We start from the raw sequence: 24,923 nt of genomic DNA, 5'->3' as shown, positions 1-24,923 counted from the left end.
ACATACTAAAACTTGAATTCTTTGCTGGAGGAATACTTCTGGTTGGCAAAAAAAAAACAAATAATAAAAAGTAATTTTTTCATTTCTGAAATTAGGCACCTGTTAGAGTAAGAGAGCTGTAAAACCTGCCATATTTTTCATTGTCATGGGTTTTGGTCCATATATAACAATAAGTTAATATAAAACAGTGAATAAGCAAAGAATAGTTGGATCTAGGGCTTCCAGACAAATTTGCAGCTCCAGAAATAATCACAAATCCACATATACTTAGTAGAAAGTTTCTGAAAATACTTAATGCTGTCTAAATAAGATAGAAATGGAAAAGAAACATCCTCCACTGTCTCTAAGCAGTATTGGCTATAGCTGGGACACGAGAGTTGTTTAAAGTGTGTGGAGCTGTGACACTTGTACTCGGGGGTACTCATATGGCCAGTCCCAAATGTGTGTGGCAACAAGTGTTTGTCCAGATCTCAGGACAACCCAAGGTCTCACTTTCCCTATCCCACATTGTTTTGCTGCACATGCCAAAATCTCTTCCAAGGACAGAGCTTCCCAGCATAGAGCTTTAGCAGACGATGACTTTGGCCAAGGAGGATTATGGCCTCGTCTGATCTGTCAGAATTTCAGGCATAGGCCTGAGCTGACTTTGCTTTTGGATAGCACCATTTTTAACTGCTCTTTCATCTTTCTAGTTTGCTCTAAATAGTGAGTAACAGTACTAGCTGAAAATGCAGCACAGTCAACTAAACTGTGTCCAAAATTTGTGGCTGGTTAACAAGTAGAAAACATCATCTTAATCATCAGACTGTAGTCTGCAGTCTCATTATAATCACAACTGTACTTTCATAATGGCCTGCAAAGTAGAAAGCAGATTTCCATCTTGGCAAAGACAAGCACATATCCCACAAGAACAGCAGTTCTGCTCCCCCTGCAAGGATACATCTCCAACTGCAGGGTCTTCTTTCTCTGCCTCAGAATCTATGTGGTGGACAGGGGTGGAGTTCTGCAGATGCCTGTGGAGAGAACAGTCAGTTCAGCTCCGAGCAAGGCCGTGGGCTGCTGCTTTCGCCTCCTACCAGCACCACTGTGGATAAGGAGACAGGTAAATCCTTGGCACTGGCATGGGGCAGAGCCCTGTGTCCAAACTGCCTCGTAGGTTGTATGACTTGGTCTCCACAGTTTCCATGAAAAAGTACCAGCTCCACTGGTGCTTCATTTCCAGCTAAATCTTCTGTTACCTTTTGTGTATCCTTCGTCTCTCCTTTCTTTCCTGCACAGTATTTATTTCTCTCCTTGTTTTCCTCTTTTAATTATTTACCTCGTTTGTACCCAAACCCCCTCCACATATGAATGTCTATGTGCACAGATGGGATTTCTAGGACAGTCAGTATATAATTTTCCACAAACACTGTTATTTTAAAACAAACTCGATCATCTCAATCAAAGGGGCATAAATGGAAAAAAAGATTTTAGGGTGGGGGTTTTTTTTCAGTTTTAAAACTAGCTCGCCATTAAAGTTGCTACATCTGATGAGAAGCAGAACCAGTCCCTCCCTTTTGCCAATGACTTTATTTTGTTGATATAGCCCTATTAGTAGTGAGGTGTGCACATCGTTCTTACGTGGACATTTGTCAGCAAGCTTTATGCCCAGATGTCTTGTCAATTAAATTTTTGTCATTAAATAACGAGTTAAATTTAGTTAAAAATATTACACCTGCTCAGAGTCCTCTGTCTATTTTTATTTCTTTGCAATTACTTTTATGGTTTTAAACGATGTCTCTGTCTCCTCACAGTGTGTGAAAGATCTATACAGATGGAAGATGGTGACTATAAAAAGAAAGCTACTGTTAGGGTAGAAGTATTGGAAAAATAGAGGAAAAATAACAATTCTTATTGTTCTTTTTAGCTATAGCTTGTGAATTTCTACAGTACTGTGTTTTTTCTTAAAGTTCTGTGCTATTTAAAAAACTTCTTTTATAGTGTCATTTTATTGTTATTTCCAGGAACTTGGGTTATTGCTTCCTCCGCTCATGTCCGAAATGCATAAGTACACTTTCATCAGCTGTATGTATGGCTTCCTTGTGCAGGAAGATGCTAATTCTTGAGTGCTTTCTGCTCCTTTTGATAAAGATTAACTTGTTGATTCCTAACTGTGGACAGCTAGGCAAGTTTGGAGTTGTCTTTGATTGCAAACATTTTGATTTTGAGTGACTTGCTGACAGAAACACATTGGCGGTAGCTGATCTGCAAGAAATGTTGGAGAAGCGGTGAAACTACTGCTGTGCTTTCAGGAGGCAAGCAAGGCAGCCTTCCATTATTAATGAATATTTTCAAGCTTCCACATGTCTTAGAGATGATCTTCTAACATGAGCAGTTATTCTGACCATGAATTAAAGGAAAGGATACTTAGAATAAGTGTTGCTTTGTAGCGTATACTTTGTGTTTTAAAAAGGTGGCTCATAAAAATTGTCAGCTTACTTAGCTGTCACTTCAGCTGACCGACCCGACAGGAGTGCTGCCCCCTGGTCCCTCTGCTTGGAGAGATACATTTCAAGCACATGGTAATATGTAACTCATAGGTGTATAAAGTCATAATAGAGCATTTCATCACATCTAAATAAGGGCAGGTGCATGCTGTCTGAACAGCTAACCATTGAAAACATTGAATACAAGACATTTGACACTAATTTTACTGGTCAAATCCTCCCCTGAAAGAAGTCTGCCCTGACAAGCCACTCACGAGGTGCCTTTTGCAGAAGGGGCCTGGCTTGATGGGTCGTCGCGTAAGCTACTTGACATTTGTCCCCAGTCAGGCCGGATGCCACATGAAAAATTTACTCAGGCACGGGGCTCCCAGGAATAAACATTTCTCTGGTGTTGCTCACCAGGGACTCGGCAAGGTGAGCGGAACTCCAACTTGTCACGGATGCTCTGTTCTGACAAACATAAGTAGATGCTAATGGCTAAATCGTGACAGAATAAAGTCCCACAACCATATGGCTAATTGCCACAACAATATCTTCAGTGTTATTAATCAAGTTTTCATAGTGTGCCATGATAATTGGAATAATTAGAAACAGCATAGGCATTGCTTGCCTCTGCCTCACATACTGCAGACAGGGACCTGGAACAAGCACAATTGCACTTTCTCTGCAGCGTTGTTTAGTGCTTTCCTTTCCGGCAAATACTGTGGTTAATTAATGAATTAGCTGTTTGCCACCAGAGTGTTTTATTGCTAGCAGGGCTTCTTCAGGGGCACATAGGTAACTAAATGAGACCACTAAGCCCTTGTGCATCTCTGAAAAGATGAATAATCCCCATAAGGCTGCAGCTACACAACACAGAACTTCACCAGTCAGAGGTACTTTTGTTTCACAGAAGTTGAAGCTCATATCCCTGGACTTGGAGAAAGGATAAAACAAACTGAGAGAGTGCATTTTTTTGCTTAACAGTTTAAGTGAAATCAAGACTCTGAATAACAGTGGTACAATTAACTTACCAAGCAAAAGAAGTTAACTCTTATTTGCCTTACCCGGCTTAGTAATGAAATTGGACTCCAGACATATATTCTGCCTTTGAACTAAGGGTATAAGTGGTGATTCTAACACTGTTATTTACACTAAGCAGCTAAATCATCATTGTGTGCTACCTATTAGAACAGCCTCCCTCAATTCTTTCAGGAATATGACAGCAGGGAGGAAACACTTGTGTTTCCTCAGTGCATGCATCAACATGTAGTTGACTGGTCACTAAAACTGGCAGATTGATGATGATGACTCCTTTCACTGGATGTATGAAGGCATTTAGCCAGACTAATAGATTGAAATGGACTGCTGCATGTATGGCCTCTGAACAGCTTCTTAATTTAGTTTTAGAGCATACAGTAGATGTAATATTGAATTCTGTGATGGTATAAATCTTCTCTCCTCATTTTAAAAAGTAAATAAATTTCGTCTTTGGAGCAGAGATCCACAAAGAGATTTTGCAATACACTTACAAAGTGTTTTGCAGAAATAAGACCCCAGTTCAGGTGGTAGGCAGGAATTCTCTTCATTTTGGGTATATTGCTGTTTAATTTTAACTCTGAAGGGGAAAATACCAAGTAAGATTTTGCATCTCTTTTGGTGTCCTAGTATCTCTACACAGTTTCCTTACCAGTTTATCGGTAAGGGTTTTACTTATCTGTGGTTTTACCCATGTTCATATTCAATGTAATTAGGAGGAATTTTCCAAATGCTAAAATAAGGCTTCTGCTGAAGGTATGTTGTTTAGTAAGATTTTGTTGAAGTTAATAATTTTCATTACTGATGCCTGTTTGATTTTGCGTATGACTGCCAAATAACAAGATTTTTATTTTCTTCATATCAAAGTATCACAATCTCAATTTCTTCTGTTGTAAACCCAGCTGAAAGATTATCACTTTGTAAAGGCCATGTCCTTTTACTTCAGATATGTTTGACATATATTCATGCATTTTTATGAGATAAAGGAGGCAATCTGATATATAATTTAATTATCTTAAAGTTACCAGTTTACTTTATAATTCATATTCTTGGATATATTGCCATCCTTAATTTTGCCATGTGTTATGACCCACCCCTGAAGGCAAAGGTAACTGAGTTTCCTGGTAATAGATCCCTTAAGGTGGATTAGAGTGAAATGATGCTGAATGACTGGTGTTTTTATTGAGTATATGTAGAGAAACAGATATAGATATAGATTAGATTTAGATATAGATATAGATATAATGCAGGTTGATTTTAGAACAAGCAAGTTGCAGTGGAAAGGAGCTATGTAGAAGTTTTGGTTATTATCTCCAGAAATTATCTTATACTTTTCATTTATATAAAAGTATAGAGATATCACATAAGAAAATATATGAGGAAAAGATGGAGAAAGGGTAAGAGTAGATAGTGGAGAGAAAAGACATCCTCACCCATGGATCCAGCATCCCCTTGGTCCAGGTGATGGTTGCAGCCTTGGTCCATCAGGGGTGAGGGAAGACCCCTGAAACAGATTTCAATGGGTTCATTACATTCAGGTTCAGGTGGGAACAGGTGCCTCCCCTGGGGGAGTTTTACACTGCTCCAGCACTGTGGATCATGTGCAGTGGTCTGGTGGAAGGGCCCAGAAATGAGTCTGGGGGTGCTTTGGGGTCTTTGATGGGTTATGACCCCCCCAGCCATGACAGCTGCCTCTCCTGCCAGGGTCACTGAGCCAGTTCTGCCCCACAGAAGGGATGAACACCCTCAGGCCCAGGGGTGAAGGCCAGTGTCCTGACACCTTCCCTGGGAGGGGGATTTACAGCTGGCCCAGCTGTGTGAGGAGGACACTGGTGTGATAAAAGCATTATCCCACCTCAGCAGCTTCTCCCTGGCCTTTTCCCTTATCTGGCTCACACCCAGCTTGTAGCTAACAAAGGTCACTGTTGTGGTCATCCTCTGGTGGTGGCTGCTCCTGTGCAGATCTGAAGTTTCCCACCACACACCCAAACCTCTCCTCCTACCCTTTGGTCCAGGGGTGCAAACCTGGCCTCAGCAAAGCCCCTGCAGCTTTTCCAAATGGGAATTGCTTGAGTCATTAACAATCAATGTTTCATTTTCTCACACCATCCTATGGCTCAAATACTTTGTTATTTCTCTTCTGCTGCTGCTCACTCCAAATCTTCTGCTATGGTGGTGATTTTCACATAGCAGACAGTCGGAGAAAAGAAAGAAGAGGGATGGTACGTATCATTGTCAAACACAATGTGATTACCAAAATGAAAATACAACAGTAGGCATCAGGAGAATCACCATAGGGTATGATTAGGGTGCTAAAATCATCTGTCTTAATATTAATGCTATTATGCACGCAAAAAATTAGAGTGAATACTTGTACCAGTCTACCTATCAGTAAAAAGGTCTCATGCAACTACATCCTTCCACCTAGCCCATACTCTGTGGAATAAAAGCAGCATTTCACAATGTAATATTTAGGTTCCATAAATGGTTCCTGGTAGAGTTACATGGGAGCTGATATTCTATCCATGTCCTGTTTACAGTCCATGGCTGTCCTTCCTTCTGGTCTAGGATGGGGAACTAAACAACTCCCCATATGACATTTTCTTTCATTAAGATTATTTAGTTGACTGGTTAATAACTCTGAAAAATGTAGCCAGATTATCATAAATCTAAAGCCTTCTGAGGCAGAAGTGGGAAGGTTAATACATGTTCCTTAATTTGTATGATTCCAAATACTCATAAATCCTTGTACTAGCTCCCAGGCTAAATTTGGTTGAATTCACTGATTCCCATTTGATTGAGACAAAATTCTACATCCATAAGAAAAATATTACAGGCTTTTCCCATACCTTTTTTTTAATGGTAAAATGACAAAATAAACTTCATAAAAATCGAATTAACAAATGTAAATGGGTCTGTCTCATAAAACTTTACTAATATTTGGTCTCCCAATAAGTTGTTTGTGATAAAAACACAAAAAAAACCCCAAATATTAATAAACTGATAGTACAAGCAGTTATGGGGGCATTTAAAAGCTTCATTGGTCCTTTGCAGCTTGGTCTCACCTGATAGCATTTTCCTATAAAAGGAAAAGAGTAAACTTGATCCACTACAGACCAGTTATTAAAAAGAGGGCATCCAGGAAAACCTAAAAATGTCTTTTTTATCAGCTGAATTTTCTGCTACATAAAAAAACACCTGTGATAGTAAAAGCAGGATTAGAGAGGTAGAAAAAGACTACCACAGGTTGGTAAGCTGGTTGTAGATTCACAACAGACATGCTGTCTTGTTGGTTTAAATATAAAGTGTAGCAGTTCCATTCCTGGACACAGATGTCTGAAGAATTTAAAAGAAGTTAGATCTCCTGAAATTTTTAAAATGTTTTACTTGGCATACCAGAAAAAAATAGCTCCTTTGGTTTTACATTTCACTACAGGGTAATAGAAAAATGGTTCTATCATAGATTTCAATTTTTTATGGACAGAAAAGACATTTTATTCAATTATAAGAGGGAAGTCTCAAAGACAGATTATAAACTTTATAATATTTTATCAGTGCTTATTTGTTTACTTTGGAGCAATTAACAAAATTATATCTTTGCCTTTTATTTTAAAATACATGTCTTTTTGATTAAGTCTTGCCCAAGTGGATTCTACAGAAAAATGTACTAACACTATAGAATATTTGACAACATGGAACAATAAAATATTATAGACTCCTCTTTTAAAGAGAAATTCTACAAAAGGATCATATCTTGTAAGCCTGCTGTGTACATCTTGAATCAATGGATAAAGCTATTAGCAAATTTATTTTATCATCTTAAGAACTGTGCTTTAATTGCAACACCGAGAGTTGTTTTTCTAATATAATTTCTCCACTTTAGAACCAAATTTAATCATTGCTGTTTAAAAATGGAAAAGTTGAGGGGGGGTGGATTTCCTAATTGCTAATAGCTGATATCAGTAGGAACTTCACTAATTTAGAAGTGCCTCTTTTGTTTCAATAGGTTTATTACAACAAACAGTGTTTAGAATCATTCACCTGTAATTATTTTTGTTAAGAAAAAGAAAATGTTTTTGCTACTCTGCAGTGATTTTCAAAACAAAATGCACATTCATCATCAGTATTTAGGACTGTGGGTTTTAATTGCACAGAGGCAAAGAACATTAAGGATTCAGTAGGCACACCTTCAGGTTCCTATATCTTTCTCTTGCAATTGCAGATATTGGTCATTATATCTGGGGTTTACAGAGTGTGAAGATGAAGATGAGATGAAGTCCCCTACTCTGTGCACTTAAGGGATCCTTATCATTGGCTTCAAAGGGGTTTTTTCCACTATACTGTTGCATTCCCCTCTCTTCATTCTGGTTTGTCACCATGATTTCATCAGGCTGATCCTTGCTCTTTGAATCTGAACATTGTCTGAGCTGTTTCAATTCAGTTGTTTCACAGAAACACAGCAGTGTTCTTCAGTCTTCTTCCTTTAAATAAAAGCACGGTTTAGCCCAGATAACTGCTAAATAAGTCAGAGTGTAACAGCTAAAACCTTCATCATGTAACATCTGTATTTTGGCCAGAGTGAAAAAACATGTGCCTTGGCTTTGATCTGTGATATTTGTTGTCAACTTCACCCACCTTCTTAAAAAATAATAACAAATGCCTAGAATTTCTGTCATTTAAAAAATCAGCAATGGCTGAAAGTACATTAGCTATTTCATTGTGATCATTCTTCCTGTAGGTAACTTCTGGATAACATTTTTATCCACCTTTCACGCTAACAAATGGTTGGTAAATTGTTACAGTCCAGTAACTGGTGTATTTGCTGCAAGCACAGGCTGGCAGTGTCAATGCAGTGCTTGAACAACTGTTAATTACTAAGCCTTTATAAAGTGTTATTTATCTGAAATACTAAAACTGAAGTATTTTAACTTGTAATGGTTAGGAGGAATGCAAAAGAAACTGAAGAGTACTTTTCTCCCACTGCAGAGAATTTCTTAAATTGAATGCTACATTTAGTGCAAGTCTCCTAGAGTTACATCCATAGTATTAATTTGCACCCAAAGGTCCAGTTTCTCCCATCTGCCCTTCTGAAAAATTAGGAAATTTCTTTCTGTTTTCTCTTCTAAATAGATTCAAGTTCCTAGCTCTGTTTTTGAAATTTAGTGTTAAAGAAAAGCCAGTTGCTGAGCACTCCGTATGATTTTTTTTGTGTGTGTGTGTTTCACGTGCCTGGAAATGGTTTCCAGAACTAGCTGCTTCATCATCTTTCCAGGGATCAAGGTGGGGCTGGCAGGCCTGTAGTTCCTTGGGTCTTTTTTAACCTTTCTGAGGATAGGAGTGACATTTGTTTGGTTTTTTTCCTTAAGTGCATTTTTGCAAGAGAGTATATTAGAATTTGTATGGCTTAGAACTGCAGTAAGTGCTTTTGCAGAGAAGGGTAAATCACAGTAAGAAGGAAAGATAGTTATTAGGAATTCATTTTTTTGAAAGAGAAACCTTCATTGATAAGGAAATGCATAGAGTTTTCTCAAAACACAAAGAATTTTTCTTAAATGCGATACTGAATAATCTTTGCCATCAATCTGAAAGAAATCAAATGGGAGAGGAAATAATCCACATAAGAACTAGATGCTTGTGTCACTTTTCAGTAAAAATCATACTCACCGTATTTCTTTTTAAGAGATATGCTAGTCTGTGTTTGATAAGGTAATTAATATAAAAAAAGCTCAGGATATGTACAGTAGTAGGAAATGTCAATAGAGCATATTGAGCATAGGAAAACCTTTTTCCCAAGTGGAAGAAAGGCAACAAAGTAAACTATGTACAATATTTTTATTTGTTACTTAGCCTGAATTTGAGTAGATATATATTAATAAATGAATGGTTATTATCATTATTCTTTAATTTTAAATGCTTCTTTTCTGACAGGAAAACTTACGGTAGATTTGAAACACATATGATCTGTAATCTAAATGTGTCATTTCTTTTTTATTTGAATTGTTATCAAACACTGTGATTTTTATCTTTGCATTAAGACCCTAGTGTCTAAGCTTTGGAACAAAAAGCTTGTGGATATCATACTTTTTCAAGTTGAAGGGTTTTTAATTTAACTGTGTAAAACTTAAAACTGCATGGATGTGACCACAAGCCAAACAGAATTTTAAAAAGAAAAGAGAAACCAAATAACCTGTATAACTGTGTATCCACCCAGCAGCAGGGCCATGATTCCTGTATTTGCTGCAATGATCCACCAAATCTTCATGCAGCCAGTACAGAAGAAGCTGGGGAGAAGTGAACAACCTTTATGGGAGTCCAGGACAGGACAACTCCATATACAAGTCTGATTTTACTTCAACAGATAAGGCCGACACACATAAGAAGAATCTTTTAATATACTCACTATTATCTCTTAGTCTAAGTGGGAGGCTGAATGATGTGTTAGAGGCTGGCACATACTTTCTCCCTCCTTATCACACACACTTTTTTACAATCAGCGTACACTGCTGGAGACAATGTGGTAGAAATCTATAATATTTAAATGTTTTACAGCCTAAGGAAAATCTGATCATCTTGTCTGCCTTCTCAAATGACAAAGGCCACATAATTTTATCTAATAAATCCGGAATTAACATTTGAATTTATGGTTGAAGTAAACACATCTTCTTGCAAGATGTCTGTTTTCATTCCCTTCACAAGTTAAGTAGATTAAGGCAAAAAATGGAGCATATGCTGTAACAATATCACACTGTACATCATTTATGGGTAGTGTGCATATGAGGGTATGCCGTGTGTAAAATTCTCAGTGTTTAAATCGAACACATTAGAAGTCTCTGTAAATCCCTGAAAGTCTGGTGAGCTTCCCACATAACTTCTTATACCAGTTTCTTGGCTTTGGAGGGATTTCACAGGCTTCTTTCTGTTCTGACAAAATATTGGATTTTAATAAGGTTTTGTTTATCTTAGAAATGCCATTTTGTTAATTGTGACACTTAGCTGTTTTGTCTTTCTTCTCATCTGTGATCATTAAGAGTTCCTCATGCCACCAAAAGCAGTACTGCCCTTCCACAAAAGCCTTGGAGAAGAGTAGCTGAAAGAACATGTTGTGATTATAGTATACTTCAGGCATGCTTCCTTCTCTGTTTTGCATGATTTGAAGGTTTTATTAATCTCTTTATGACATTTGGAACAAAGTGCTGAACCAAATAAAGCCATGGCGATTTTACTAAAAATGAGATTTATTAAGGAAGGAGATGGAGCACTGGAGAAATGGGCTGTGTAACAGGTCTAAGCTGGAATGCTGCTATGGCTTGTCTTGATTGATCTCCTTCATGTCACTAAAAGAAAGTGGACTACTCTAAACATCCTCTGATTGAACTTACCTGTCTCCCCTCTGCCTCCTGCAATATCAAATCTTTGAGAGTTTCTGGAATCAAATGTCTTCTTTTGAGGGTGCTTTTGCTGTGTATTTCCTTCTCATCCACGCAAGTGTTGAGCACTGCTGTAGGAGCAGTAGCCTCTATGTTACCCCTGGGTGCCTCTGCAGGAGGTACTCAGCCTACCTCATTTGCAGCCCACTGGTGTCCCTAGGTTAGAAACACAGCCTGAAATCCTAGTGCAGGCATCAAGGCTCCCCAGAGCAGAGCTTTCTGGTGGCATTGAACTGTTAAAGTCTTCATCTTCTGTATAATTTTAAGTTCTTTTGAAAGTGTTATACAAATGTTGCTCCTCATCCTTTTCCCATATCTTAATTTTGAACAAGCAGATCACAGCTCAAGTCTGTCTACCCTTTCTCCTAAATTATTGACCATGACTTTACATAGTAAATTGCACTGGCTACAAATGTTTGCTTGAACATAATTCATGACAGAGTTTAAAGAGACAGAGCTTACATATCATTTTCTCAGTTAGTAAACAACTGATGTTAATTTTGGCATTTCTCAGCTTCCAAGTGCTTAGTTTTGATAAGATGGTGTTCTTTTCAATACTTACAGTCCATTTAAATAATTTTCTTATTCAAAAAAAAAAAAAAAAAAAGGCAGCAAAACTTGCACTGAAAATGAAATTACATCCTGCAAAATCCTACTGACCCTCCTTTCTCTGAAAGACCTTGACTAGTCTTGCAGCACTGGAAACCAGAGCAACAGGATCCTCTGCCACCACATCCCCCAAGTGACCATAGCCACTGCAGGGGGTGACACACACTTCTGCCATTTCCCATGCAGGGAGAATAGTGTGGCTGGGATGAAGCACGGGCTGGCAGATGCATTATTGGGCTGGTGGCAAGAGTTAGGAAGAAACAGAAGATGCTCTGTGGAAATCTTTACTCTGCTGTGTTTAGGTCAAACAAGGAATTACCAAATTTGGGCTTCTCTTTTTTTTATATGCACAGTAAAAAGGAAGATACCAGAGACCTTGTTGTTTTGATTCTAGACCTTAGTGAAATGCTTGCAGAAAAAACTAAGTTAAGCACGAGCAGAATTTTTTTAGGCTTATTCTAATGAATAGTATCAATGAATGAAAAAAAATCAAGCCTTGAGCAGATGCTTGGAGTGGAAATTGTACTGAACATTGAGTTTTTAGCAAATGTAAAAATGACTGAAAACATACTCCTAACAATAGACTTTTTTAGGCACTTTGTTGTCAACTTGTAAATCGTAGATCAAGTCATTTAGCTTCAGAGTGATGCTTTCCCTTTTCCTGTTGTTACAATTTTTCTTATTCTTTCTGATTTCGTTGTATTGTTTTGGCCTCATAAACATTCCTAAACTGTTTGTTTTGCCTCATTTGTAAACATTTCTTGGGCTTATTTAATTTTTTAAAAAAGAATTCACTGCCTCACAAAAAGACTAAGAAGATAAGCAACTAAATATATGGAACATATAACATAAATTTAAATTTTGATGGCTGGGGAATTGTCCTGTAAATCTCTGTCAAAATGGTTGTGGTGTTAGTTAAAACTGGTAAGGCTGGATCATTGCCTTCTTTAATGGCTTTACTAGTGCAGAGTTTTCTCCTGCTTTTCCTATATTGTAAGGTCATTAATGAATCATTATCTATTGCTAGTAATTACTGATCTCTTGAGAATATTGGTTTAATTATATAGGAATTGTAAGTGGAAGATACAGTTACATATTCTACAATGTAGGTAGTAGTGCCTTGGTGTATTATGGCTTTAAAGAATCTGGTGGGTTTTTTTGTAGATTTTAATTGCTAAGTATGCCTGGTAAAATATGAATTATTGTATTATCACATGTGATAAAAGGTATACTATTGTGAGTTTCACAGTCTGCAGGTGTAACAGATGTAAGGCAAGATTAACAGGACAGAACAATAATTAAAACACAGACAGCCATCTCAACAGAAAAAAAAGCGGGGGGGGGAGAAACAAAAAAAAAAGGTTTATCATGTGCAAGGCAATTATTAAGGGTGTCTTAAATTCTCTGCAAATACTTGTAAAAGCAGTAAAAATGTGTTCGTTTGAAAGACAGCTTTTCAGTGTGGACACTTAGTTAAGGAATTAAGATCTTCTTTCATGAATATAAAAGCTGAGTGAAGTCCTGCCATATGGCAGCATGGTTCATAGGCAATAGGCCCCTCAGTTTATAGATGCTGTGAGCTAAACGTTGCTGGAAAAAAAAGGGAGCCGTTAGTATATATGCATTTACAACAGTATGAATTGCTTACCCCCTTTAAGACAGGAAGGTTCAAATAATTAACAGCAATATTATGGTTGCAAAAGGAAGTCCAGTTGTTCTTCAGCAGTCTACATCTGTGAAACGTGATACCTCTGGGGAACGAGATTTAATTTTCCCAGGAGAAAATATAAAAGCAGGAGAAAAAAAGGAATGACTTCTGCTTGAGCAGAATAAACCTGCATCTACAAACGATTAACACTGCATAATGAAGTAGTAAAGAAGCAAAAGAGATTTCTAATAAAGGACTAATAACAAATCCCATTACACCATGGTGTATTTTTTTCTCTTGAAGTGTATTAGACTCTTAGCAAGGCTTTTGAGTGAGACTTGGGTAGTTGCAAGCAAAGTCAGCTCAAACGCTTCAAGCTTTGCTGAGATTTCTTGCCTGACAGTTTGTGTAACTTGAAAGTTGTGGTTTTACAGGTGGGAGGGGTTGCTAATTCAGGTAATGGGCTTCACACAGAGTTTGGGTAATGTTTGTGTCACCATAGGGTGATAGTCTCCTGTGGGCTGGGCACTGCAGGGGAATGTGCCACTATGGCAAAACCCCTTAGGTAGAATAGACACGGTATTAAATGCACTAGCTAAGCCTTGCTTTTGTGTAACAGTTCCAATTTCTTTTCCTGAGGTCTCAAAAGAAGTCCTTAGAGGAAAGAGGTTTGATCAGGGAAGGAAATTCAGGGGTTTTGTTTTGTTGTAGCTAATATTGGGACTTCTCTTAATTACTCTACTAACATAAAAAGTTACAAGACCGTAGAACATAACTGTTTGAGATAAGAGTGAGATGATGCTGTCTTTTGAAATCACGTATTTTGACTTTTAAAAGGGAAGACATCTTGCAAGGAAAAGATTGTATGTAGTGATCTCTAAATCTATGTGTGGATATTTTTGTGGATTGTACCTATGGTTCCAGTGGCATGGGGAATAAAAGTTTAGCGAACAAAACCTTCACTTGCAACAGTCCCTTTGAATTTGTTTTATAAGAGACTGTCCTTTTGTACTGATTGTTACTATCTTCAAAGCTTGTGCTAGACAGGCATGCTGGAATTCATTTGTCCAGTATTTTCTTTATACTGGAATCAGAAAAAAAAAACCCACCCAAAACCCCAGATGCCTTAAACCAACAATGAATTCTGGAACAAAAGTGGTTAAACATGAGTGAATGAAACTAATCTTGAACAAGAAATTTCGAGTTGCCTTTTTAGAATTTTTTGTGAGTTTTAAAGGAAAAAAAAAAGCAAAAACAAAACCCCAGATGCCTTAAACGAACAATGAGTTCTGGAACAAAAGTGGTTAAACATGAATTCTTATGAGTGAAACTAATCTTGAACAAGAAATTTCGAGTTGCCTTTTTGGAAATTTTTGTGAGTTTTAAAGAATGACTTAATTTGCTTAGCAGAAATTTGCAATCAATCTTTTCTTGCCACTGAATAAACAGATTCCACATGCGTAGCTATTTGCATATCCCAGCTAAAAATGTAATTCATTATTTTTAAGTCCATTTCGTAATAACTATTTCAGGATTAATGTTACTAACTATTCTTTAGCTCATTCAAATGTGACCTTAGATAATCCTACCTAAAAAGACACAAAGCTAGTGATTCTGTTCTGGAATAGGGCAGAGAAGTACCTTTCCTGAGGTCACTAAGTAAGTCAGTGTAAGATTCAGAACTAGAAATGAGAAATCTAGAGAAACAGTTTTTTTCTACTGCATCTCAAGCTTTCAGCCTCAAGCAAATACTGCATTTAAAATGACAAATTTTCACATTTTGCTAGGTATGAAAATAGTGCAGAGATGAACAGGAATTAACAGTATAGTCTACATGCAGATTATCACTAAATCTGGTAAAGATTTCAATTAGATTAAATAAAAATAGAATCCATAGCATATTTTACACGGAGCTGCAAACACTGTCATCCATAACAGGGAGAAAGCCCCTTCACAGTAACTGTGACCTGGTCCATTTTAGTTGCTGTTTGGCATCTGCTTCTGAACTGGCTTTTGCTTGACTGTGTTTTCCAGGGCTTCTCAGAAACCACTGGCTTCAGCCTCCTGTTTTTGCTGTTCCAGGCCATTTTTGCATAACGTTGTCTCCCATTCATCTTAGGTCACTATCAAATTAAATGCTCAAAAATGTGGTACAGGGGATTGATGTATTTTGTCCTTTGAGGGTCACTCACATAATAATATTAGTCAGCGAAGCTTCTACAGTCTCTAATGTACAATTTCTTTGATGTAGATGCAGTAACATTTCCACAAATACAATTAGTCAAGTCATCATCACAGATCCTGACGCTTCACAAAATTTTCTGGTAAAATGTTTAGGACTATAGTTGATCCTGTGATACGTGTCCCGACTTTACCATACTTGATAAAATGGAGAAATGCAAATCATAACTTTTCCCTTTTTTTTCAGGCGATGGGTAAGGCTCCTGTTTGGACGTGAATTCCCTCTTCAGGATCTTCTGGTTGTCTGGGATGCTCTATTTGCTGATAGTATCACCCTGAATTTAGTCGACTACATTTTTGTAGCCATGTTGTTGTATATCAGAGATGCCTGTAAGTATCAGCTGTCTTACAATTTTTTTTAAAGAATGCAAACCTATTCCTTGAAAGAAAAAGAGACCTTAAAAATGCTAAATTTCATTATGACTTTTTTAACATACTGAAAATCATTCCAAATACTAGGAGAGGAGCTATTTATTATCAGACATGGCCTGCCGTATTTATGAAACAAATTGTATCTTGGAGTTAAATGCAGGTTTGTTTTGTTAGTAGTTCTGTGTTTTTACATGGAGTTGCAGATTTTATGTGCTCTGAATGATACAGGCAAGTATAGAGCTCCACCTTCTGACCAAGTTCACAAATTGAGTAAAGCTTCCCTGTGGCACTTGAAATATTTTTATGCTGTTCCCCTGTGAGAAAGGAGAAAATGCACAAGACAACGGCTCACAATTTTTGAAGCGATATCTTGAGTAAAACACAAAGATCATTAGCAATTACTGAATATGTTTATTCTGTGCAAGAGTGCCATCTTAAAAAAATTACTATTTATTTTATTTTGGTTCAGTACCCCTGAAATTTGTGCACAGGTGAATTCTTATGATTTAGTGATGACTAATAATATTAAGTTGAGACAAACAAGCAATCAAGAAAATTTTGTTAGCTTATATAATTGTAAATGGGACGAGAAACATAGATAATAATAATTGAGGTGTTTATTTCTGTCCTATCAGATTCTGCAAAAAATTCTGTATGCAACTGATGCCACAAAGTATGCATTTCACAGCAAGATGTATGGCTGTCATTAAGTATATGAATTCTATAGCAAGTTATTCAGAGTTAAGTATATACCATCTGTAAGCTTTAGGTTATAACAAGGTCACATATTTGACACAATTTTGTATTCTAGGACATAGGAAGTTTTCAACATCTGTGGTTCCTATTTTAGGGCCTAGTCTTGAAAATATAATGTGGTACTTTACACGTACATGTTGTTCCACTGCCTGCCTTCATGTGTTTTTTAATTGCTTTTTAATAAACATGCAGAATATAGAGCTACCTTTCGTTCCTCTCAAAAAACTGGACATTTATTCTGGTTAGAGGTTTCAAAATTAATGCTGATGTTTCAAGATGATCTGATTCCAGGTCGTTATGTTTTGCAGACTAAATCTTACTTGTTTATATGCAGTAAACTGAAGTAATTTAAAATTTTTGGTAGTGATATGTTCTGAAGAGGCATGTAAGAAAGTTTCTGAGCATCAGTATTTTATTTTGTGTCATTGCTTACATTTAAAAAATACAGCACCTTAGAACTGGGATTTTAAGAAGCCTCTCTCTTCTTGAGGAGGGAAAATTGTTCTGACATTGTTTTCTTTTGATTTTTGTTGCTGAGGTACACATATTATGAGTTAACTAAAATGTGAGCTAAAAACGTGTTCCAGGCTTTTGTATGGAATCGCTCTTCCCTCTTTTCTCTGAACTTCCCAGCTTAGTAAATAGAGTAGTAAATAGCTTTGCAGTGTAGTATGTTTACCAAGATGAGAGGCAAAGTCATCTCATCAGGATAGCTAATATTTCATATTTTGACTGTTTCTGTAATAAGTAACTTCTTGTTCTACAGCTGGACCTACTTAGTTACTCTAAGCACAATAGAATGGGGAAGCAAAATAAGTCATAACTACTGTAAAGTTGAACCTATTTTCCAAAGTCAAACTCAAGCCATAACAATTTCCACAGTTCTTGATTACATAAAAAACCTTTTGTTATATATCTGTTTTTATATCTATATTTGTTTCTGGTTTTCCTCATGTTTTTTATTGCTGATAATATTTGAGCTTTGAACAGAGTTCAAAGTTGTAGTAATTTTAAAAGCATTTTCAAATAAAGTAAGTTTATAAAAGCTTCTCTTTATTTGGTGAAAGGAAACATAAGCTCAAAACATCCAATGGTGATAATCATCTTTAATTTAAATAAACCATCGGGAAAATTTTAGTTCAGAAACTTCGAAACAATAAGAACAATAATAAAGCTTCTACAATATTATGTTATAAAAATGTCAAATATAAGCAATTATAATAATACAGTACTCAAAGCATTTGAAAGTTTAGAAATTGTGCTGATTCTTTTATAACTACACATTTGGGGATGGGTGAAAGTTGCTGGTTTGAGAATTGATAATTTTTTTTTCTGTGCTCTGTTATGATGTTCTCAAGGACATGATTTTAAAAAAACTATTTTTCTGCTGTATTTCTCATCTTTATTTTAGTTTTGAAATTCTCTGTTGCTCAAACAATATATTGTGCAAGGAGAAGGGAACATTTAGGTTATCAGATTATTGCTTATATATTTTAGAGATTACAGGTATGTAATCATGTACACAGCCATTCTGTAAACTGCTCTGTTCAGTTTTACACTTGTATCCAAGCAGATCTTTGTGGAGTGATAATCCTCACATGCCAAGTGTAGGGTTGTGTACCAGTGTAGCTGTAAGTTTTAATAAATTATTGCCAAGTTTCTTTGGAAAAATTCTTGCAAAATTTTTTTTTTTAATCTATCAAATCAGAAGCATGAATATGCTTCTGTTTCACCAGTGTGAATGCAGTTGTTGATTAAATCAGAATGGAGGGAAGGATGTGATGCAAAAATAGATGTATTTTATCTACTTCCTTCCAAGGAGGACAAGAATGGGAAAACCTGGAAGACCTGTCTATATTTTGCATAGCAAATTAATGCTATTATTGCACCAGGAGCTAATTTTGACTGATCAGTATTAGAATAAGGGTATTTTTATCTTGTTTCCACTCAACGAGTAGGTATGGCCATTGTTAGAATTTAGTTTTTCATCCCTAAAAGCACTGTGAATATTTTGAGAGAAATAAAGGAGCCATAGCTTCTTCTTAGAGGAACTGTTTAGTTATTTTTGTTATACTGCAAGATGTTCATTTGTCTATGTTTAACTCAATTTAGGGGCTACTAAGGAGAACGTGTGTAAAGCAGCAGGGGGAAGCAATCCCACCTCTCCAGGGTTATGAACTAATCTAGATACAGGATCAGTGACACTGAATATTAAACTTTCAAGAAATTAAATGTCTCAGAAAATTTACACTTTGTTGAGAACAGTACTGTGAATTCTCAGGTTTTCCACTTCATCAGTGCTGCTTTTATCCAGGGTGGTTATTGTGCCAACAGAGAAAGGTCAGTCTTTTCTACAGCAGAAGAGAAAAGGCAATTGGATGGACTCTGTGCACTGAATTACAATATTAAGAAAAGGACAGTAAGATTGTTTTCTCTGTGGAGAGGAGTCTTTCTCTTCCTTTCCCTAGAAAAACCAGTAGTATTCTTTGGAGAATGAGGACTTGTGGTTCACAGTAGAAGTTGGATCTAGATATGACTCACACTAAGACAATGAGAGAAAGAAAAGCACAGCTGAAGAACCACAGCAAGCTTTTTGCAAGGCAGCTGGACACAGCAGCTACCGCTGAGACTGGATATTTGTATTTGACAGAATCTCCTTCCAGAAACTTCATCCTACAGATGATTCTTAGAAATCCATGTATTCCATTTTGGTTTACCGCTGTTTATCTGTAATTTTAAGAAAACTGCCCCTCTGTTGTATAATATTACACATTTTGTCCTGAGGAGACAAGAATCATAGAATAGTTTGGGTTGGAAGGGACCTTCAAGGATCATCTAGACCAATCTCCTGGCATGGACAGAGACATATTCCACTAGACCAGATTGCTTGAAGCTCCGTCCAGCCTGACCTGGAACCAGGGGCACCCCCAACGTCTATGGGCAATCTGTGCCATTGTTCACCACCCTCACAGTAAAGAATTCCTTCCTTATGTCCAATCTAAATCTACCCTCTTTCAGTTTAAATATGTGAGGGAAACCCTGAAGATAGAAAAGATAAAAGTTAACAAGTCTTCACTTTAAAGTGCTGGAATTTTTTTAACTTTCTGGATGATAAGCGGTTTTTGTCAGGGGTCAAGTCTGCACCATTAAAATAAATTATTTTTTTAACTATTTCATTTTCTCAGTATCTTGAGACAGTAAAGAACTCTTCCAGGAAAAATAAAGAAAAGGTATTTTTAATCCATTTTACATTGCAGAATAGAACACATACTTGTTCAAAAGAGAAACATTGGTGTTACTGTCTATCTAAATAAAACTATTTAGCATTTAATATCAATATTCACTGTTTTTATTTGGTTTGGTAAAAAAGGCATCATGATCACAACTGCAGTTCAGTATCTTAAATTTGATTTACGTACAAGAGTTTGATTGGGTATGTTCTGTGTGGTGCTCGTATTATGCTATGAAAGAACTCTAACAGAGGCCATTGTATTGTGTTCATTATGCCAGCTTTGTGACTTCAAGAAGAAAAAGCGGGTACCTGAATATGAACAAGAAAAACAAAGAGTAGGGGAAAAAAAACCAGGCAGAACAGATAAAGAATGAGTGGGATAAGTGAGTGCTTTACAAATGAAAGCAGATGTATGAAATTACAAGCTGTCGGATCAGCAACGGAAATGAAGATGATAAAGTGGTTCCTTACACAGATTATAATTATTCATTTTGCCCAGTCCTGCATCTTTTCCCCATAATCCTCTTGTTGAGGGAGGTAAGGTGCAGGAGAATATGAGGCTTATTCACATGAAAGAAAATAAGTAAACCATTTAAATTTCTCTGTCCGCAAAACTTCCCTTTATTTTGCTTTTTATTGATTCAAAACAATTTCATATTTGCAATATCTTGATTAATTAAAGGTATTTCTTACTACACCTAAAGTTCTCAGAATATTAAAGTTTGTTAGAAATTTATTTACAATTACTATTGTTGAGGCTGTCTTTATGTTGCAGAGTAGAGGCATCATTAACAGGCATTGCTTTGACAGCTGTGGCAGATGGATTGCCTGGATTTAGATGGTGCAAAAGAAATGAAGTAGTTTACATAGACCTGCTTGAAAAGATGTCTTTAATAATTGCACTCATAATTAGATTGATTTGGGAATGGAAGAAAAAAAAACAGAAGATGACAATAACAAGCAAAAAGCCGTAGCTAGAGATGCTTACATAGATTCAGATAAAATCAAACAGATTAGAAGAAATTTATAAAATTTAGTAAAGCATGCTGAAAATTTTCTTGAATAAGTGAAAAAATCTAAGCAAGTAATTAAAATCTAAGCAAATTAAAATCTAGTCTTTCCCCTTTTTCCTGGATATTTTGTGAGGTTTCTGATTTAGAAGAAAACAAGGAGTTGTTGAATTATTTTACATATACATAGGTATCTAAGTGTGTATGTGTATGGAAGTGTGTATTTAAGAACAACATAAAAGATATTTCAGCAGAAATTGGTCAGAGTGGAGCTTTTTTTTAATCATAAAGCCATAAATGCATATTATCACATTTAAATTTAGATGTCAGTGGAAGAGTGTCTGAAAAGTCTATGTCCATTTTGCAGTATAGGACTAGTTCTTGAAGCTCTGCTGATGGTGTTTCCCTGAGCTCCACTGGCTGGGGCAGGCACAGCTACAGAAGTCTGAACTGAGGCATCTGAATCTGGAGTATAACATAAATGTCTGTGACATAAAGTCGTAGTTTTAGAACTCTTCTTAATTATACTGGACCAAGTGCAGTCATGAGGCTTGATTATGTGTATATCCTTTTACTCTGAGCACTGCTTGAGTTCTGAGAGACCATGTGGGGAAAGATAGTCAAATCTGAACTGTAATGAATTTACTGGGAAAAGTACTGTTTTGAAATATCAAAGTAAGACAGTAATGTTTTCTCTCTCTCTCTCTCTCTCTTATATTTTTATTTTAATTCTAGTGATTTCAAGTAATTATCAGACCTGTTTGGGACTTCTTATGCATTATCCACCTATTGGAGATGTTCACTCCCTTATCCTAAGAGCACTTTTTCTCCGAGATCCAAAGGTGAGATGCTCACTCTATTAATACATGAAATAAATCACTGTAATAAAATGTTCTAAATGCGATGAAGTTAATAACAACCTACATTTTGCAAACTAAATGGTAGTTTCAAGTTTCTTCTCACTTGACAAAAGAGCTGAAGGGAAGAGATGGAAACAGAGTAGAAACAAGTTCCTTTACTCTTTAAGGGATAGTTTGAAGGACACTCTGCTAAAGTTATCCAGGAGCTTTGGTAACTGCAGATGTGCTCTTTAGATTAACTTTGTTTGTTATTCTGCACAGACATCTTTTAGGATAAAATATACTTTTCAAGGAAACACTAATATTACTATTTAAAGCCTAGTAAGCTGTATAGAAAGCATCATGCAATTTCATCTGAAAGACCTTTTTCATGGGATTTCTGGGTTTAATCACTGTTAATCCTTAAAGAACTACCCCTGCTATATATAATGGTTATATGATGGTTTTTTATTAAAAACAAGAGTTTGATGTTACAGCCTTTAAAGAGTCACATGTATAAAACTTATAAATTCATAAATTTTATGCCACATATTACTAGCATGCAATTTCTGATGTACTCATCTATTAAAAAACTAAAACCTCTTCCTGTTTCAGAATGGCATGTGTATATGTGTAGGTATACTATACAGGAGACACTATATAGTGGATACAGTGCTTGAGATGAAGCTGTACACAGTGATCTTTGCTTACTCAGATCTCTGGCAGATAGCAGAATTTGTGCTGCTGGTTTTGAACTGTCTTTGTACATGTCCCATTAGTAGGTTGCCAGTGTAAAATCTGATTTCCCTCATCTTCTTGATGCAGAACATCTTTGAAAGCAAAAAATTCATCACTTCTGCACTCTGACTGCCTTCTGCAAAATTTCATTCAGTACCAGTGTTTACACTTTTATGTATTAAGAAAAAAAATTGTCTCTTTGTTTTTCTCTATCAGTTTTTTGCAGAAATCTGCATCCTTATAGCTGTTTTTTTCATTCCTCTCAGGCACAAAGATTTCTTTCATGATGAGAAGTAAAATGTATCATCTTTTCAGTGTATAAGAAAGTTTCTAATGTTAGATCTCAGAAATCTTTCTTAAGATTTTGGCAGCAGTCCGTGAAATCAAACTGCCCAGCATTTATTTACGTACTTTCATAGCGAAACAAGATAGAAATATTTTTTAGAAGAAAGATACAAAGGGAGGAAAATTTTGCTCAGTTATCCATCTAAATTCAATATGTAATCTGTCATCTATTGAAGATATATGTTAAACAATAAAGTGATTCCTAATTATTCAGCTGTCCTCTGAAACATGCTAGGCAGCATACAGGATATCCTATCAGTTGAAGGGGACAAAAATTAACCACCACCTTGCCACAAGGAGGCTTAATCACTATTCCACTCCCTTTGCTCTTGTCTCCAACAGAATGAAGTTGTCAGGCTCATAAGGCCTTGGTGTCCTATTAATTAACATCCTCAGGAGGGCCTTGAACACCTTTCAGATAAATACTGGATGTAGTTCTGTCATGTCTTTCATGTAGTTCTCCCTTTGCTCAGGTGAATTAGTACTTGGAACTCTTTGATGCAGAGTAGTAGTTGCTTTGTCAATTTAAATATGGCAAAATGCAATTGTTTCTCATTTCTGAGCTGTACTTTTTCTGCTTGGGAAATACTCTGAAGGTTGAAAAGTTCTGATTTCCAGAGAATGAAGAGCCTAAGGGACTTGCAGCCACCTCTAATTTTGGACTGGGTCTTTGCATTGAGGCTGCGTAAACGAATCAGGACTTCTTACAGTAAGGAGGTAAAACTGTTCTAAAGGATCATTCCAAAACTAAAAAATAACTCCTGGTCTGATAAATAAATATATTTTCAGGGCTATGACTTGACTACCTGTTTCTTACCTTTTCCTAGGGGTGACTTTAGGTTTCCCTTAGGTATCTGTAAGTATATGTTTGTTCAGTCTTTTTCCATATATCTGAAATACAGAAGTCTTGGTGTTCTGTAAGACCTCTGCACAAACATTTCCAAGTCTGTCAACATCATTCATGAAAAGGACTGAAAAGGAAGACTCAACAAGGCATCATGGCTGCTGTAGGAATCTAAAGTCAGTGCACAGATTATATAGGAAAATAAGTGGGAAAATTATACTTTTTTTTCTTTTTTGGCTAGTTGCATAGAAATAATTCAGTTTGTCCTTATTCCCTGTGCAGATAAAAGGAGATTAGAAGAAATGACAAAGATATTTTAGTCTGTAGTGCAACTTGTAAGTGGTGATTAACAAATTCAGTGCTTAATTATTTTTCTTCCTCCTTTGATGTTTTCCTGTGCACTTCTCCATCACAAGCTTCTGGTTTCTAATAGGAAATTACATTTGGTTCAGTACAATTTTATCTCTCCTTATCCAAGCCAAGCTTTTCTGTGTGGCATTTCTTCCAGGATTTTGCTTAGGTTTCAATATGTGAAATCAGGGGACTTCTCTGGGAAAACTGTTGCATGGTCCAGTGGCTTATTTCATTATTTGTTGAACAAACCAAGAATGTTCAGTGCTGTTCCAAATATCTCAGAGAAGCTTGCTGTCTGCTCCTTGGAGCTTTAAATTTCAGCTGGACAAGAAATGCAGTTTAGAAGGCATGGCCAGTTGGAAACAGGAATCTACCTCTGGCATATATTAGTTTGCTATTACATATATTGTCTTCCGTACTATTTTTTCAGCTAGGTAAATACTAAGTCATCTTACAGAGGGGAGGTTGTGGGGTATTTGGACTAAAAATGTTGAAGGTAGGTGAATAAAACTGAAAGGTTCTTAAGGAACAATCTTGTCATAAATGGTGAAGTTGTTACGGGATGTGAAACTTGGTACAGCTTTTCCATCTGTAACTTCCAATTCTGGAGATAACCTGGGTTTGTATATCTAAAAACATCTATTATTTTTTCTCTTTCCTTGCTCTGGCATAACAGGTATTTCCTTCTTCCTTTTTCTCATATAGTCCACCAGGAGAGCTAAACTTAGGCTTGATGAGCCTCTCACAGGTTTTTTGCTGCTTTTCGCTGCAGTCATCAACAGGAGAGCAACCTAAATGTCAGAAGAAAGCTGTACTTAAAAGATGGGGGGAAGTTTTTTCTTAAAGATGGACAAGTACAATTTTCTGACCTTTTGTGAAATCAAACCTTACCAGAATCCTTAGCATTATCCAGTATTAACAATAATATGAAAAGTAATTAGTACTTGCCATTAACCTAATGCTTGCAGCAGCTTTCCTGTTCGCTTTGCGAACCCCAGTTGGCAA

The 24,923-nt window shown here is 36.5% G+C and overlaps 1 protein-coding gene across 3 annotated transcripts in view; it reads left to right on the top strand.

Moving 5' to 3' along the window:
• Positions 1-24,923, top strand: part of TBC1D5 (TBC1 domain family member 5) — a 316,602-nt gene that overhangs the window by 222,178 nt on the left and 69,501 nt on the right. For all 3 annotated transcript variants that reach the window (XM_066319616.1, XM_066319630.1, XM_066319620.1), the window contains 2 exons: positions 15,616-15,758; positions 21,534-21,640. In XM_066319616.1, coding sequence (XP_066175713.1) covers positions 15,616-15,758; positions 21,534-21,640 — 250 coding nt within the window. The remainder of the gene's footprint in view (positions 1-15,615; positions 15,759-21,533; positions 21,641-24,923) is intronic.

The sequence above is a fragment of the Sylvia atricapilla genome, chromosome 1 (genome assembly GCF_009819655.1).
Source record: "Sylvia atricapilla isolate bSylAtr1 chromosome 1, bSylAtr1.pri, whole genome shotgun sequence".
NCBI lineage: Eukaryota > Metazoa > Chordata > Aves > Passeriformes > Sylviidae > Sylvia > Sylvia atricapilla.
The sequence above is the reverse complement of the archived record's forward strand: the minus strand, read 5'-3'. Positions and strand labels throughout refer to the sequence as shown.